The sequence below is a fragment of the Panicum virgatum genome, chromosome 5K, assembly GCF_016808335.1.
Source record: "Panicum virgatum strain AP13 chromosome 5K, P.virgatum_v5, whole genome shotgun sequence".
Classification (NCBI taxonomy): domain Eukaryota; kingdom Viridiplantae; phylum Streptophyta; class Magnoliopsida; order Poales; family Poaceae; genus Panicum; species Panicum virgatum.
In genome coordinates this window covers 6,539,156-6,556,376 of record NC_053140.1, presented here as the reverse complement: position 1 = coordinate 6,556,376, position 17,221 = coordinate 6,539,156, and the positions used below count along the sequence as shown (strand labels likewise).

The 17,221-nt window shown below is 45.7% G+C and overlaps 1 protein-coding gene, 1 long non-coding RNA gene and 1 pseudogene across 2 annotated transcripts; 1 reads left to right on the top strand and 2 right to left on the bottom strand.

Moving 5' to 3' along the window:
- Nucleotides 1-1,788: 1,788 nt before the first annotated feature.
- LOC120705948 lies at nt 1,789-2,488 on the top strand. Its single transcript, XR_005688112.1, has 2 exons — nt 1,789-1,880; nt 1,979-2,488. It is a non-coding gene; the product is annotated as an uncharacterized LOC120705948 (long non-coding RNA).
- Nucleotides 2,489-6,853: 4,365 nt separating this feature from the next.
- On the bottom strand, nt 6,854-9,069 carry LOC120705947 (annotated as a pseudogene).
- A 701-nt stretch (nt 9,070-9,770) lies between these two features.
- On the bottom strand, nt 9,771-14,490 carry LOC120705946 (AMSH-like ubiquitin thioesterase 1). The gene is made up of 14 exons (XM_039990502.1): nt 14,140-14,490; nt 13,830-13,894; nt 13,649-13,724; nt 13,239-13,403; nt 13,014-13,078; nt 12,520-12,625; nt 12,386-12,432; nt 11,945-12,203; nt 11,701-11,805; nt 11,552-11,614; nt 11,348-11,425; nt 11,163-11,225; nt 10,607-10,656; nt 9,771-10,226 (listed from the first exon to the last, which is right to left on the bottom strand). Exons 1-14 carry the CDS (start codon nt 14,260-14,262, stop codon nt 10,058-10,060), a joined length of 1,434 nt encoding a protein of 477 aa, XP_039846436.1. The 5' UTR covers nt 14,263-14,490; the 3' UTR covers nt 9,771-10,057.
- Between the last annotated feature and the right edge of the window lie 2,731 nt (nt 14,491-17,221).

Sequence of the window (17,221 nt, the reverse complement as noted above, 5' to 3'; positions counted from 1 at the left end):
AGGTGTTTTTCTCAGGCCTCCATCTATCAACCAGAGCCGTCAGTAGGGACCTGTCCAGCTTTACTGAACCACTCTCAGCAAGATGACCTATAGTAAGAAGACCAGCCTCTTATATTTCCATAAACTTTTCTAACATTTTCTTTCATTTTCTACAATTTCTGACTATTTCTCGAAATTTTTTCTCGTATTAAACAACTAATCAATACCACAAAATTGGTTGGTAAACCTAATTGGTTTTTCTTAAAACTAATCTTAATTCTACCTAAATTATATTAAAAATATTACCTAAATCACTAAAATATGATTAATGCTGCATACACTAATTATAGAATTAAACATACAAATAATTTAGATCGAGAAAGTTGAGAAATATTTATTACCTGCGATTACGATCCAAATTCCGGCAGGGCTTCGCCGTTACAACTCCCTCCCTCACCCCTCCTCTCTCCCTCCCGCTCTCTGGATGTCGTGGGAAGCAAATAAGGAGGGAGGGGGGAGAGAAGACTTTATACAGTGGTGGGGAGCCTGCCGCCCCCCTGCCGGGCGGCAGGCCCCCTGCCGCCCAGTGGAGTGGCGGCAAGAGGCCTGCCGCCCGGCAGGGGGCGGCAGGCTCCCGCCAAAAGCCACCGCGCAAATAAATTTTTTTTTATTTACATATAAGTCCCTGCCGCCCGGCAGGAGGGCGGCAGGCCCCCTGCCGCCCCCTGGCGGGCGGTAGATGTACAAAACTGTAAATTGTGAAATTGAAAATATATTTCTATAAAAAATATTTTCGAAAAATATAAAAATAAAAAAGACGGCTCGCATCGGATCCCAGAGCTACCAGATTGATCACAGTGTGTCTCACTGTCTGGCATTTTGTATTCGCTTCGCATGTGTGGGATACGGCCGCGAGGTTTCAGGGGCAACCACCCGCACACTGTTCGCTTGGCTTGTCCAGCCGGACTAGCGATATAGTACCACTGTTGCTACAGTACCATCGCATATGGTTAGATTCTCGGTATTTGAAACTCTACAGTAATCAACCGCTGCGGTAACCAGTCGCTACAGTACCACCAGCGCTATAGTACTTCTTCCTCACATAAATCAGCTTAAATCAGCTCCAGCCCAACGAACAAGGCGAAGGTGAAAGCAGGGAGTAAAATTATCTGCGGCGGTGCCGCACAGCCCCGCAAGTGCGACGCCGCCTGGGATTCTGACAAATAGAAGTTAGTACTAGGCAATGACGTGTCAGGAAAAAAATACCGGACAATGAAATGGCACGATCAACAAGGCACCCCTAGCCATTTTTCTTTTGATTATCAATATATTTTCATGAAATGATAATACCCCATCCGTATCAATTTTTTAAATAAAATAAATGGTTAAACTTGAGGTTAAAAAGTCAAACAAATGAACTACTAATAATTTGAAATGGTGGAAATACATCACATCCTAATTGTTTATAAAAATTACACCGGAAAAAAGAGCAATCCTTAAAGATCAATTTTTCAGAGTAAAAGTGATATATCAGCAGACAAATACCATGATCCTATGAAATTTATAATTAACTATATTATCAAAAGCTCAGTCAACCGATTCGTCGCTGGGACGATGGAGCTGTCGCTGAACAGCCGAATGACGCTGAAAAAGTCCTCCATGACATGTTGCGCTTCACCGCCAGATAGGTGAATTGGTGATTGAACGTCGAGGATGCAGACTGCTTTGGAGCTTGCTGAGAAGTGAGAACTAATGGTTTGCAGAGTTGGGCTTATTCGTAGCATACACGATTGGAACAATTTCAATCACACTAGAAACCTAGGCGCGGCGTTGCCGCGCGCTGTCATGAGCCTGCCAGCGCATGACGGTACGAGGCGGACTACTAATATTGTTCTTGCAGAGTCTGAATCTTTCCATATCTTTCCAAGAGTATGTTACCATCTTTATTATTTTTTGTCCTATTTCTTTTCTGTTTATTGTCATTTCTTAAATTTTGTAGGTAGTTTGTGAAAGAAGAGCGGCGAGGAAGATCTTCGTTATAACAATACCTCAAATTTATATTCCTCCGTTTATTTTTGATGCAAATGCCAGTTTTTTTTTGTTACATAGTTGGCTTGTTTAGCGTTATTTGACATTATGATGTTTATTTGTGTTTTTTTAGTAGTGAGATTACTCCTGCAGGTTTTTCTTTATACTTCGTTCTTGGCTCAGAAGTATGCATTATTCATATCACTCGCTGGCATTGTGTATGAAAAAGGCCTTTCCCGCCAGATTCATCGCTAACAGTGAACTATCACTTAGTGTACAGCTTGAGATCAGTAGCTTGTTGAGATTTGTCAATGTATTCAGCTGCAGGATCAATTGTATGCAGCTCTAGGCATAAGGTTCGGCCCGTAAAAGCCATTTTAGATCATTTATTTAAAAAATCCTTCCGATGTAACCATTGACCAATCACACTTGTACATGTCCTCACTTATTAATTCAGTTATAAATGTCCAAAATCACACAACGTGAATGCAGTCATACAGTGCAGAATCTCTATTTTCATTCAGATGCTAATGTCTGTTAGCGTAAGCTTTGATTGGTTTGAATTATTACTACTGGATTCAAAAAAATTAAAGAAAATTGTATCAATTTGATCTTATATTGCAAGTGTAATACATTGGAGGTGTCAGCTAGCAAGTTATTAATCGATTCTAGTTCCTATATAAGATCGGTCCTATCTTTATGGATCTAAGGCCAAAGCTAAAATTATTTCAACTTTCTTGATCAAAATGGAACAGATTGGCACATGACGACTGTGGAATGGATGATGCATCACCTTAATGCTGTTATACCTATAAATATCTCATAGATAGATGGACCATCATGCTGTACCTTGGGCCAGTTAAACACTTTTCAGTGAATTGAATTTGCAGCAAACCTTATCCAAATTCTAGAACTACATAGATATATTTGAGTACTCGATATATTTTTCTTCTTTTCTTCATGTGAATCCAACACACTGACCTGGTATGCACAGAAAATAGTATAGATATATGATCAAAGGACAATGATGAGCGGCGCTTGTTTTCCTTTTTGGAATTAGCAGCAATTAAACAAATATTAAGATGATAAAACAAAGGCGCATTTTATTTGTCAAGTAATGGTATAGAAGTAAAATATCAATTGTAGGTTGTCACATTTGTTTACGGAGCAGTACTGTGGAATACCTAGAGGTCATGTCTTTGCCATTCGTGCTCTGTGACCTGCCGTCTGTGACACCGTGCATTGAGGAATAGCAACAGCTCTCCAAGTGAACAGCGACAATAGTGAAAAAGTAGAGATGAAACAATAGGCGAGCAAGGCAGAGATGGACCGTCAATGCTCATATTACAGAAATATACATAACTCTGAATCTAGTGATACTTAAAACAAATTAATCTTAGTGACCTGCATTGACTATTTGGCTTTGTTGAATAAACTGGCTAGAGACGAAGCTCTAGATAGCACCAATATAAATTCTTTCTTGGATACTGTAGCTTAAATTATAATTTGAATACAAGCTATAGCAGCAATATATAACTCTGAATCAGTTTCAATTTTTCTATAGTAATATATAGGCTTAAAGAAAGTATTCTTTGTATGATTTTTTTATAACTGTTGCAAAGGGTGCAGGAAATAAGTAAAAATTTGTTTGTACTTGCCATTATTCATTAGCTCTTGGAGCTTGTACTTCTTGCAGCAGCAGCAGTCTTCATCGAATGCAAGCAAGACATGGTCGCGTGACGTCTATGGTCCAGCCAGCTTTCCTTGAAGACATTTCATCGAGCAGCTGCTGGGCATCGTCGGTGTTGACGGCCGCTCGGCCTGTCAGAGCAATGGCCGGCTGCGCTTTGCGAAGCGGAGGGCGTATAGGTAGGGGTGCGGTGGAGCCGCGGTCCTACTTGCTTGCTTCGTCGCATGTGCTTTCTTAGCTCTGCGCGGATGCCGCGGCTCTTCCGGAGCATTGAATACGACCAGAGGGAGGAGAAAATCCAGAAACGATGAGCCTAATTGCCCTTCCTCCGGCCATATGTGTGCTCTTTCCTAGCGATGGAGGCCATCCGTGCTCTGCGGCCGCCACACCTCATTCCTCAGCCGCGCACCTCCGGCCGCCTCAATCTTTCTCGGCGCGGAGCGCCCGACCCAGTACTCGGATTGCACGGGGGATGGCGGCAGGAAGTTAAATTAACTGTCATGATCTCCTTCCGGAATGCTGCCACAGCTGCCGCTTGGACGAGCGCCGCCGATGGGGTGCGGCTGCGAGGCGGGGTAGGGTAGGGGCGACGAGTCGCCCGGTTGAGGGAGACAGCGCTCGGGACGGCTCTGGAAACGTCGGATGCTACGCTCGCTTTTGGATGGCCCGATCAAAATCGGACGGCAAGAAAAAACAGTCGACGTGGCCCAATGAGAGGCCTGATCCAGGTTTCGTGTTTTAGAGATACGTCGCCGCCCCCGCATCCCCCCAACCAGGGTTTGAAATTTCGGCGAAATTTCGCCGAAATTCGGCGAAAAATTTCGTTTTCGCTAGTTACCGGGAAAAAAAATTCGGTATTTTTCGGAAAATTTCGTTTGAAAATTCAAAATTCAAAATTCAAAAAAATCCGGCCAAAATTCACCGAAATTCGCCGAAATTTACCGAAATTTCGGAACGAAATTTCGTTTCCGCTAAACACCGGGATTTGCAACGAAAACGAAATGGTTAACCCTGCCCCCAACCCCCCTTGGGTAATGGTGTCCTCGACGATCGCCGCCACCCAGCAAACCGCCACTGCCACCGGGCTTCCCTGCCCCCTCCCCACTCTTCTAAGGCCACCGATGGCCAGAGCCGCTGCCAACAACCTCGTTTCCCAAAGTCTCGCCATCGGAGCTCGGGAAGGAAGATAAACAGGGACGGGAGGAGCTCCCTGTGATTCGATCTCGAGGAGGTAGATGAACAGAGGCAGGAGGCACTCTCAGCGATTGGATCGATTTCACCTATTGCCCGTGTTTGGTTCTTGCTACTAATCCAGCGCGCACAATTTCCGAAAAAAAAATCTTGCATGCATAGAGTATTAAATAAAATTTATTTGTGAAACATTTTTAAGGAATGTGTATAGTTTTTCGCGACGAATCTAATGACGTTAATTAATCGATGATTGGCTATAGCAATGCTACAGTAACCATCCTCTAATCATGCGGTCAAAAAATCTTATTAGATTCTTCAGAGTTCCTAGCACAAGGTTTTTAAAATTGATTTTGTAAACTGATTTTATTTGACACCGTAATTAACGATCAAAATATTACTTACGGCCACAAGAACAGACTCCACAGGGCCAAGGAATAGATTTCCCCGTGCACGAAGGTTCTTACTGCGCGCTCACGTCACCCTCGTAATCGAGGCAGGACGTGCGTGCCAACTGACCGTGACTTGACACCATTTTTCATATGGTTGGTCAGCCACTTTAGTTTCAGTCGCAACAGCCAAGATTCTTTTAGGCCTTGTTTAGCTCTTTTTAAATTTTTATAAGATTTCTCATCACATCGAATCTTTTAAGTCATACATAAAATATTTAATATAGCTAAATAAAATAATTAATTATATAGTTTGTCTATAATTTGCGAGATAAATTTTTTGAGCATAATTAATCCATGGCGAGACAATAATTACTAAATATAAACAAAAGTGCTGCAGTACTTTGCACCCAAAACTTTATACATGTAAACAAAACCTATTCTGAAACGCAATATAAACAGGCGCACACATTTATTAGAGAAGCAATGGCAAGCTAGTTTGAACGTGGCCTAGTATTAGAACATCATCAACATTCTAACCGGACATCAATACTGTATTAGGGGTACATCATAACTAAAATTGTATTTCAACGAACTTTAAATTTACACTGTTCGGCTTCTCTGTTTTCGGCTTATTCCATCTCACAGAACACTATTGAACCAGCCGAAACTAACCGGCTTTTCCACCAGCAGAAACACTATTATTGGAACAACACCTACCGACACTCAATTGATACTCCCTTCATTCCATTATTATTAACTAGTCTATTAACCCGTGCTCTCGTACGGGCTAGCTAGAGATATCTAATAATTATCTATCTCACGCTCACTTTAACCAATTAGATATTCTAATCCAGTATTATAAAGATACATATTTATCATTATATAATTATAATAAATGTGATAGGTTTATTTATTAATAATTTTTTTTCTTACTTTACATCATACTTCCATATATGTTTGATATGTATTTAATTGAACACTTTGTTTGAGCTATGTGAACAACATGAAAATTGGTATTCTTATCTCTTCTCTTATACATGAATATATGGTGACACGCCCATTATGGTTAGTATTTTTATATAAATAATATCATAAATAATATACTAATAAAGATAGAAATAGTAATTTAGAATTTTATATTGATGTGTTTAAGATTTTATTATAATAATATAATTTTGATTCAGATTTGGGGGTTATTTCAATTTTTTATTATGATATCATTGGATAATATATACGAAAACTTAGGGAGTTATTTGATATTATTTTATAATGACAAAAGTGGATAATTTATATGAAGATTAGGGGGTTACTTTAGATTATCTTTTATAATGTCAGAGGTGGATAATTTAGATACATGTGCATAGAGTTACTTTAGTTTATTTTCGTAATGGCAAAGTTGGATAATTTATTAGAAAAAGATAATAGATACAAATGCTATTATGATTAGAGTTGCCGAATTGATGGCCAGATGTTTCTGATTTTTTTGAGAATTTGTAGAATTTCTCTATTTTTTTAGACTATCCACCTAGGATCCTAGGTGGCATCACCTGAAGGTTCCAAAAAGAGCCTCAATCAGTAATAGTAAGATTGTTTTAACTTTCCTAGATATATAGATTTTAAACATAATATCATTTTATTTTTGGAACAAAGGATTATTAGTTTATCACCAGTTCGCCAAAGCGCCCCCAGCAGCTCTCACTTCGTCTGGCCTACGAAATGCTTCAAGATTCGGATCAGCTCCTCGTTGGCCTCGCCCCACCGCAGGACGGAGAAGCCGTGCTGCTCCCCCTTGAACTCGGCGAGCTCCACGGCCTTCCCCATCTCCTTCAGCCTCGCCGCGTAGAGCAGCACGCGGTCGCGGAGCACGTCGCCCTCGGGCGCCTCGACGAGCACCGGCGGCAGCGCCACCGGCTCCAGGTCGGGGCTGTCCGGGCCGAATACGTTGGCCAGCGGGTGGTCCCTGGTAGCCCCCGCCGGCAGCGCCATGCGCCAGAACTGGTCGGCCATCTCGACCGTCAGGGACACGCCGTCGGGGGGATCCGACTCCGCCGCCGTGCGCTCGACGCCGCCGAAGAAGGCGGACAGGAGGGCGCACCCGGCGAGGCGCGCCGGGGCGAGCGCGACCTGGCCCGAGCCGACCCTGACGGTGAGGTGGTGGGCCAGGTTGGCGCCGGCCGAGACGCCGGACAGGAACGTCCGGGCGAAGTCTGCCGACTCCGCGAGCCACGGGTCGGCGCCCGCGCCGAGCGCCGCCTGCGCGCGCAGCCAGGCGAGGAACGCCGCGCCGTCCTCGATCGCCGCCGGGAGGCGGTGCTCCGGGGCGAGGCGGTACTGGACGGAGAGCACGACGGCGGGGAGCTCGGCGGCGAGGCGCCGGCGGAGGTGGTCGGCTCCCCCGAGCTGGTCGTAGGAGCCGATGCAGTAGCCGCCGCCGTGGAAGTGGACCAGCACCGGCAGCTTATTATTATTAACACTACCCCCTTCGCCGGCGGACCCTGAGGCCGCGCGACGCGTCGGACACGGCGTCCTTCCACTCGACGCCGGGGACTTCCGGGAACGGCTGCTCCGGCCGCATGAGCACGGCCTCGTCGCCGCGGACGACGGAGCCGTCGCTGAGGAGCCGGATGACGCCGAACAAGTCCTCCACGACGTGCGGCGCCGCCGTGTCGCCCGACATGGTTGGTGGTGGTGACGGCTCGGATTGGGATCTAAGCGGATTTTTGGAAGGGAGGAACGCCACCGGCTCCAGGCCCGGGCTGTCCGGCCCGAACGGGTTCGCCGCCGGGTGGTCCCTGGTCGCGCCGGCCGGGAGCGACAGGCGCCACATCGCGTCGGACATCTCGGGCGTGAACGGCGCGCCCGCCGGGGGCTCCGCTGCCTCCGCCGCGGTGCGCTCGGCGCCGCCGAAGTACGGCGTCAGCAGGACGTGCCCGGCGATGCGCAGCGGGTCGAGGGGGAGCTGGCCCGACCCGCGCCTCACCGCGACATGGTGGGACATGTTCGCGCCGGAGGACTCGCCGGCGACGAAGACCCTGGTGAAGTCGGCCGATTTGGCGAGCCAGGGATGAGGGACGCCCGAGCCGAGCGCGGAGGCGGCCTGCCCGCGCAGCCAGGACAGGGCGGCCGCGGCGTCGTCCATGGCGGCGGGGAGGCGGTGCTCGGGGCCGAGGCGGTAGTCGGCGGAGAGGACGACGGCGGGCAGCTCCGACGCGAGGCGGAGGCAGCCGGAGTGGAAGTTGGGCTGCGCGAACGTCCCGAGGCAGAAGCCGCCGCTGTGGAAGTACACGAGCACCGGCAGCTTCCCGGCGTCCCCGCCGGCCGCCGCCGACCTGTACACGCGCAGCTTGAGGCCGTGCGCGGCGTCGTACACGACGTCCTCCCACTGGATGCCAGGGACGTCGGGGAAGCACTCCGGCGGCCGGAGGACGGCGGGGTCCGACCGGACGATGGTGCCATCGCTGAGGATCTGGATGACGCCGCGGTAGTCCTCGACTACGCGTGGTGCCGTGTCGCCGGCGCCGGACATGGTGCTCGACTGCACGAAGCGTCACTCCACTGATTTTCGCGAACGTCTCTTCACTGATTGTTGCTGCCTCAGTGAAAGGATCATGTTGTCATTTAGGAGCATTTATAAGCTGAATGAAGCCACTTCGTTTACACCAAGTCAGGGGAGCAGGTGTGATAGGTTTGTACGGTCAATGTTGGTGACTCTTGTTATCCAAGAAAAATGTTGGCGACTCTGTGGTAATCCTGAGTACTACTGTAGTATTTAATTTGGTGCTTGTGGAAACTTTGGGAGAAAGGAATTGAACTGATGCGCCAAACTTACAAACAAGACGAAGGTGCACACGTCCATTGCCACATAGCGCGACACGCATTTTCCGAGTCATTTTCAGATGAAGGAACCGCAGTATATTATATAATTTTAAACCCACACATATATGCTTTTTTTTATCTAGAGTACGTGCATGTTTGTGTTTATACTTAGTGATGCGAATGTGAATTATCTTGTTAGTCGAACGGTGTCAAACTATAAATGATCAAAAAATGATTAAGTTTAGGAATTTTTGTGTTAGGTTTCTAATGGTAAAATATACCCTTCTGGGTTTGAGATTCTCTAACTCATCTTAGATACTCATTTTCAGTTACTTATTTAATCAGTGGTAGTTGATGTGCCCATTAAAAACGAGACCCCTGTAGTGATTTCACCGATTCAATATTATGGAGCTAAAAAGAATAAAAATGATACTATGATACTCCAATTGAGCTGTGTAAATTTCACTTTCCTAAGACTAAACTAAGTTGTTGTGTTTGCTCATCTTTATTGTTTTTTCTTTTCTTTTTTCACGCAGCAAGTAATTTTCTCGGCACCTGAAAAGCCGCAGATATTCCCTTCCTCAATTAACAGAATGCAGTCGCAAATATCAAGTATTACCAGACGACTCAACAACAGTAGATAAATAACTCAACAGTTCAAAGTAGGTAGAAGAATAGACATGCAAAACTCCTTCAACCCGCACTTAAGACATATGATTCAGTTGTACAGACAATTTACATTTTCCCACCAAAAGCAAACCAAGGTGTCTTTAGAAGAACTCTACACAAGATCCATGGAACCAAATCGCTCGCATGGCACACATCTGCAATGCCCTTTGTATATATACCACCACTTCAGGAAAAGCTAGCCTCAAATGTAGTGTAGATGGCTATCACACTTCCAGTCAACTGGAAGAAGCTATGGCCTACCTGTACAGTCTACAATGTGCTAACCCACACAGCGTTATCGAAGGTCAATAACACGAAAAGCTAAAGCAGACTTCAACTTTATGTGGGAGCATTCCTTGTAGGTTCCCAAGTCATGCGGATGGAAACTCCTCTTAGCGCAATCACCAATTGCACGCATACCACCTGGATCCGTGAGCTGAAATATTTTCTCACGGTCTTTTTTGCTGTTCAAATAAAACATATAGTTAAGACCACATGACCATCTCATGCAAACAGAGTTTCAGTTCAACAGGGGCACCACAAATTGATTATCATGAGCAAAACTACAAAATCTGTGCAAATTTGCCTTGGACTAATGAGCTAGTGAACAACATAGCAGCCAGAGAAGCTCCATGCTGTATGTACTAAATTCTAGTAATTAAGAAAGTGTCAAGATCAGAACAACGCATTCCATCAATTTGTCAATTGGGTTACTGACTTTGCATAATCTGAAGAAGCACGACGAGATGAGTGCTTAATATTAACTCCATGAAAGGAATCACACATACTTGAAAGGAAATACTACACAATAAAGGGATGCCAAAGATGAAAATTGATAGGATACCTTCGTTTTGAAGGTGCCAGAACTATCGCAAATGCTTCGTGTAGCTCCTTCTGTATGTTAATAAGACCAGACATGATCAAATATTAGCAATTAATTTTCAAAAGATTTTCTAAGAAGAAATTGTGAAAAGGAAACTAAAGTTCAATTAAACAAGCAAATTATCTGTGTGCACGTTGTATCTAATAGTATTCTATATAGGTTGACCAAAACAAGCAGTCAAAAAAGGATTCCCTGATACTAGACTCAGAAAATCATAGAGTAAGCATTAAGTAACATGAACCAAATATCTTTTAGCCATTGAAATAAACAATTGGACCAGTGTACTGCAAACATTAATTTTGAATTACTTCCAAGCATGGACAGTGACTCAAGAATAACAAAATACAAGATTGTTTTGTACATGGCCGCATATACTTCAGTGATATTTTTCTTGTTTGAATAAAAAAAAAGACAACTGTTATCATGAACTGATAAGAATGACACAAACCTATATATCCATTTATCAACCATAGCACCAACTAATTGGCAAAAGCAATATAGGATACAGTTGCATTACCTGATACGAATAATGATTATGGAGATCAACAGAAGACATAAAACAGTCCTGTGTTGGATGTGTCTGAAAAAAGAGAGAAAAATATGGTAAGCAAGCGCATATGTCTATCCCAAATATGTGCATGGTCGATGGGCATGAAACAAACAAATATCTAAGGTGGTCAAGTTGCATTAAGTTGAGCTTACATGAATCCAACCAAGCTGGTAAGGTGAGCCGATGCTCTGAATAACTTCCGGTATTTCTTCTTCACATGTAGCTTCGCACTGCAACAAAAAAAAAGTTGTTCATTAACAAAGTGCTGCATTTTAGGCACTGTACTGCAATAAAATGAGTAGCCAGAACTATGGGAACATGCAAGAATAGATTATAGATAGCATAAAAACACTAACCGTATCACTTGTTGATTTCTGTTTTGGAATTATCAAGGCTGTCACCTTAAAATGCTCGCCTACCTACATAACAATAGAAGGTAATGTCAGTTGTCCAACCAAATCACTGTCCAAGCCTCCATAGGAAAAAAAAAAAGAAAGAAACATACCTCTGGGTCCATGAGCAGCGCACCAAAAATAAGCCCACATGTTTCCAGAGTTTTTATGGTATTTGCCTCAGCAGCCTTCAGGAAACATGCTGTCAACTCCTCTGGCTGACATGAGCAACATTGAAACCATTGGTCAAAACTCAAAATAAAAGTATAGAGCACATAACACTCATATTTTTGCTAAGCTATAGCTCGCGAACAATGCCATGATTTTATAAAGGTAAAATTTGCAGTTTGAACTTACAACATCCACACGCCGATAATGGTCAATATCTGAGATATCACACTCTGGTTTTGAATCAGCAACTCTTGAGGAAAATATTGGTCGATCTACATGTACTTGTGACAACATTGGTGGGTAAGAAGGCTGTTGGATACTCAATTGGTACAATTCTTCTTCTACTGGCACAGACAACCGTATTTCATTGTCAGTTCTGGAGCCATATAGCAATGCTTTATTGTCGCAATTCAAGCTATCTTGGTTCAAGATAGTTGGTAGTAAACTGCATAGAATTGGAGTAATGGTGAGTGGAGAGCTGATTAGGGAAGTTTTAAAATAGTACATTTAATTGAGGGAGTACTTTTCACATAGAAATTGTGCACAAGATTTGGAAAAAAAATGTTAACAATGAATAATTACTTTTGCAGATAGTAAATACAGATCTATGATTTATCCAAGTATTACCTAGACACATCACTTTGTGTTATTTCGTTATTAGTTGGATACTGAACCTGCAAAAGGTAGTAAGGGAATCCATGAGCCACTAGTTATATTGGATAGGATTAAATTCTCAAGAAAACACATTAGTAACATTATACCTTCATTGCAACAACAGATCCTACTCCCTGCCCAGAAAGTCCATCAGGCCCTAATATGGAGTGCCTGGATAGCGTATCTTCTTTTGGATAAGGTCGACCGATGTTTCTGTTAAATTTACACAAGTGAATAAACAAAAGTCACAATTTAGCAATCGAAAAAAGATGCATTACTGAACAAGACACCCAATTGATTTGAATGGATGGCAATGTATATGGTAAAAAGATAACAAGGTTCTTCATCAGTAGAATGTTGCACTGGAAATGAAGTAAATGCTGAACGGAATAGTAGCAGTATGAATGGTTTTGCGAAAGGTAACAGGATTAATCTTTGACTTCTGATATTCTGAAAAATTCTTGAATTTTTAAATTTCAATATCTATAAAGAACAATTTTAACTATTAACACCCGTGATTCAACATCAATTATTAACACTCAATTCTATTAAAGGAAACTCAACATATCAAAGGCATGCATATGGCAGAAGATACACATACTGTTTGCAGATCTGCCTGACAGGTTTAACACTCGGTGATGATGCCATTTGATGTCTCATAACATCCTGCAATGACCCAGTTGCATCACCAATAAATAGATATATAGAAAAATAAAAGGTGAAGTATAATGACAGGAACTAGAGAACTTTAAGAACAGAACTGTTCCATCAAGTTGATTCTGAATATATTTACAAGCTACAAAATGCAGTACAGTGCCATTTATACCTGTGGTGCATTTGAGTCTGCCGAATGCTTGTCAATCCTGCAACTCGCAGCATAGGTTCCATTTAAATAATGAGGTTCTGTAATATCACCCACATCAAGCTCTGCAATCCTCTGCTGCACGACTGGCTTCAGCAACTCTAGCTCATCGATGACATCCAATAATTTCTACAACAAAACCAATGGCACTGTGATGCACAAAAAACACAGAAATGTCTCAAACTTCAGCAGGAGATGATTTTTATTTCCAATTGTTTTCCCATAACCATTAGCTTTAAGGATTGCATTTTGTTTCTTTCTGATCATGTCAAGTGTAAAAAAGGTACTAGAAGATTTTAGCAGTTAAGTACAAAATTAATTGCTCTCTTGCGCATTTTTCAAATGTAGTGCAGCTGTAAGTCGGAACTACATACCTTCTTGAAGAAGTCCTTTTCTCCTGACTTGAAAGTGCGGTAGTCGCGATGCTTTGGAATAGTCTCGTACACAAGCCTGCAGCGAATCAGAAGTCATATGCAGCATTGCAGCTTAACATTTACACTGATTTAGAAATAAAAAGCTAGGCGTAGCAATGCACAATGTCGCTCAGCAACACACCTCGAGTATCTCAGGAGAAGAACATACAGCTGGATGAGGTTCTTCTCCTCCCTATATACGTTAGCCTGCGCATAGCATGGAAAATTGTTTAATACGACTTGCGATCAGATCAATTGTAGCGTGCCAGTCGCGTGAAGTCTACCAGATTAAACAATCACCAAATCGCGATATAGAAGTGGTTTTATGTGCAGGGACAGGGAATGGTTGAAAGATTGTCTTCTTATCAGAGAATTATAGTTAACGTGGGAGATTTGGGGCGCTGGGTTTGGGGGGCAGGCGGTGGTTAGGGTTTAACGCAGGGGCGGCGGACCTTGGTGAGGAGGCTGTCGGCGATGCGGAAGTAGTTGGGGAGCCTGATGTTGTGATCGACGGCGATGGCCGGTGCCAATGCCTCGATGTCGAAAGCTCCCCCGCGTTGCCGAGACGGCCCCATGGCGCGCTGTTCTGCTCCCTCCCTCGACGGAGCTTTCTGCGGCGGGGATCGCGAGTCCGATCAGACGTAGAGGAGGGGGTCCGCGTCGCCGAACTCGCGGGAACAGGGGACGAAAGGAGATCGGCGAGACGGCGACGTTGAGGGGGCAGCGCCTCGGCGGCTGTTGGATTGGATCTACGGTGCCGATGCTCTTGGAGGAGGGAAGAGAGGCGGCGGCGTGCCAAGCAGTGCCACCCACCTGCCACGTAATCAAAAAGTTCGCCCAACGGCTGGCTACGTTCGTGGCCGAACGGCTTGGTTGGCAGGTGGATCGATTTTTATTTTATCATTATTATTGCGTGGAATCAAATACCGATTCACCTTGGTCGAATTGAACCTCCGACTCCGAGAGGGTCGGGTTCCCGTGTCCGGCACATGGAGCCATGGACTAAATTAATAAAGAGCATCTCTAAATTATAGAAATAGAAATTTTGGTAAAAAAATATTTTTGAACAGCATCTTCAATTGGATATCTAAATATAGATATTCTCTATTTCGGATTTCTCGCTAATTAAAGATGGAGGATGAGAATAACTCTCTAGACTACATACAAAATATAGAAAAGTTGTTGAAAAATAAAAGGATATAGAAAATAATTTTTACTTGAATGATAATTTAGAGTAGATTTTAGAAATACTAGACAAACGTCTCGGGTAGTATTTTTTTAAAACTAATCTCGGTGGGTAGCTTCATTTTGTTGTTTGCAGGAGTACCATATCATTAAAATACAAATGAAACTCACTTCACAATGTATTATTTCATGATTGCTATTTCATAAACTCTTATCACATTTAGTTCTAATACTCATCAAAAGTTGGTAACCGTGTACACATGATTTCGTCTTGCGGGCGACGTTGACGTGCGTTGGAGGGATCTTGCGACACCGTTAGACGCGAAGTGACTCAATTCTCAAATTGTGATTGTACTTTTAACGTTATGCAACAAAATGATGTTCCATGTTGGTTTCGGTAGTAGTAGTGATCATAAAAAAACAAAAGTGGATGATACGCACATCCTAGAAACTAGAAAGTGCAGATCTCATACCTGTTCAATTTCCATTTTAAAAACAGAAGAGCAGATGTGAGTGGTCTTAACAACAATATACAAGAAAAAAAATTGGGTGATGTCTCAAGTAGTCAAGTCTTTCTTCAGTGGACCCACTGCGCCCAACTGCCGTCGCGCAGGCTGGCAGCAGAAACACCCCGCCGTCGCCGTCGCGCGCCGTGCCCCCGAATTTGCTGCGGAACAAGAACAATCTCGCCTCTCCCCTCCACCACCGCCTCCCGTTCTCCGGGCTCCGGCCTAAATAAATCCATCCCCTCCCCTCCAACCCCTTCCTGAAGCCAATCAACTCGCCTCCACGCAAAACCATCCATGGCTTCCGCACCGGCGCAGCGGGAGCCGTGCGATGCCGCGCCTCCGCTCCCGTGGGTCGCACTTTCCTGCGTCCCAGTCGTCTACGGCGCCAGCGACGTGGGGGCCGAGGCGATCGCCCCCGGCACCGCCGACCTCCTGCTCGAGCTCCACGACCCGCCGCGCCCCTCCTACCTGGCGCTGCCCGAGCGCCTCGTCCCCAACGCCAGGCGGCGCGAGCGCAACGATTTCCCCCGCATCGTGGCCGTCGGCTCGGACCGCCTCCTCTTCATGGCCACCCGGGGACCGGGCGACCCCGACTACTTCCTCTGCGATGTGAAGGCCGGCACCGCCGCACGCCTTCCCGTCGTCCCCTTGGAGATGGGCCTGAAGCTCTTGTCCCGCCTCAACATAGGCCTCGTCGCCGACCCTCGCCGCCCCGGGCACTACATGGTCGCCCAGCTCCACGCTAGCGTGAGCAGGCGCCACGACGCCCTCCTCTGCTACTCCACCGCCACCGGCCAGTGGGCCGTCAAGCCGCTCGCCTCCGACAGGGACCACGAGAGCTGGGGCGCGGACGGCGTCATCGCCCACGACAGTCTCCTCTGGTGGGTCGACGTCGCCTACGGCATGCTCGTCTGCGACCCCTTCGACAGCCACCCCCATCTGCGCTTCGTCCCGCTTCCGCCCGGCTGCAAGATGCACGGCCTCGGCGACGGCCCCCGCCCCACCAGCGAGATGGACCAGCACCGCCTCATCAGGCCAAGCCAGGGCATGCTGCGCTACGTCGAGATCCAGGGCCTCTCCTACGACAGCGCCGCCGTCAACGCCCCCCCCCCCCCCCCCCCCCCCCCCCCGACCGTCTCGATGTGGACGCTCGTCAACCCGGCGGGCCCGCATCCCTGGAGGTTCGAGTGCGAGGCGTCCTTCACCGACATCTGGGCCCACGACAGCTACGTCGCCGCCGGCCTGCCGCGGGGCAAGGTGCCGAAGCTCGCCCTCGTCCACCCCAACAACCACGACGTCGTCTACTTCTTCCAGGACACGGCGCTCTTCGCCTTGGACGTGCGCGCGAGGCTGGTCCTTGCCTGCGAGGAGTGCTTGGTGGACCGTCAAGTTCAGAACCTCGAGTTGCAGGGCTCTCGCTTCGTCGATGCGTGGGGTTGGGAGCTGCCACTGCCACCCACGGTTCGCGGCGACGATCCTGCTTCATCCGACGGTACGCGCATCAATCAATTTTATTCACCTGCCTTTCTCCTTTGGTTAACCAGTCGATCGAATGCAGTTGTTTCCTGAATTTTATTCTTGGTGCTGTCCGTGTAGCCGCATGCTCATGATGTGCATCCCCGCTTTTAATTGAGGCTCTGTTGTTGGGCCTTTAATTTTGCGTGTGGTAACTTGATATGCTGACCAAACACAAAAGAAATAGATATTTGATTGTTCATTGCCTTATCCTGCCATCTCAGATATTGGAAGGCTGGCCACCTTACAGAGAGAGAAAAACCTTGACTGGCCTGTGTGTAAAACTTGATCTTGTACTCATTTCAGATTATATATGATGTCAACA

Excerpts from the sequence above, each read along its gene's own strand:
- LOC120705946 (XM_039990502.1), bottom strand. The coding sequence starts at position 14,262 with ATGGGGCCGTCTCGGCAACGCGGGGGAGCTTTCGACATCGAGGCATTG. Across the intron at positions 12,204-12,385 it reads ACACAAAGTGATGTGTCTAG|TTTACTACCAACTATCTTGA; the intron begins GTAATACTTGGA and ends AATTCTATGCAG. Across the intron at positions 10,227-10,606 it reads CTGGCACCTTCAAAACGAAG|CAAAAAAGACCGTGAGAAAA; the intron begins GTATCCTATCAA and ends TTATTTGAACAG.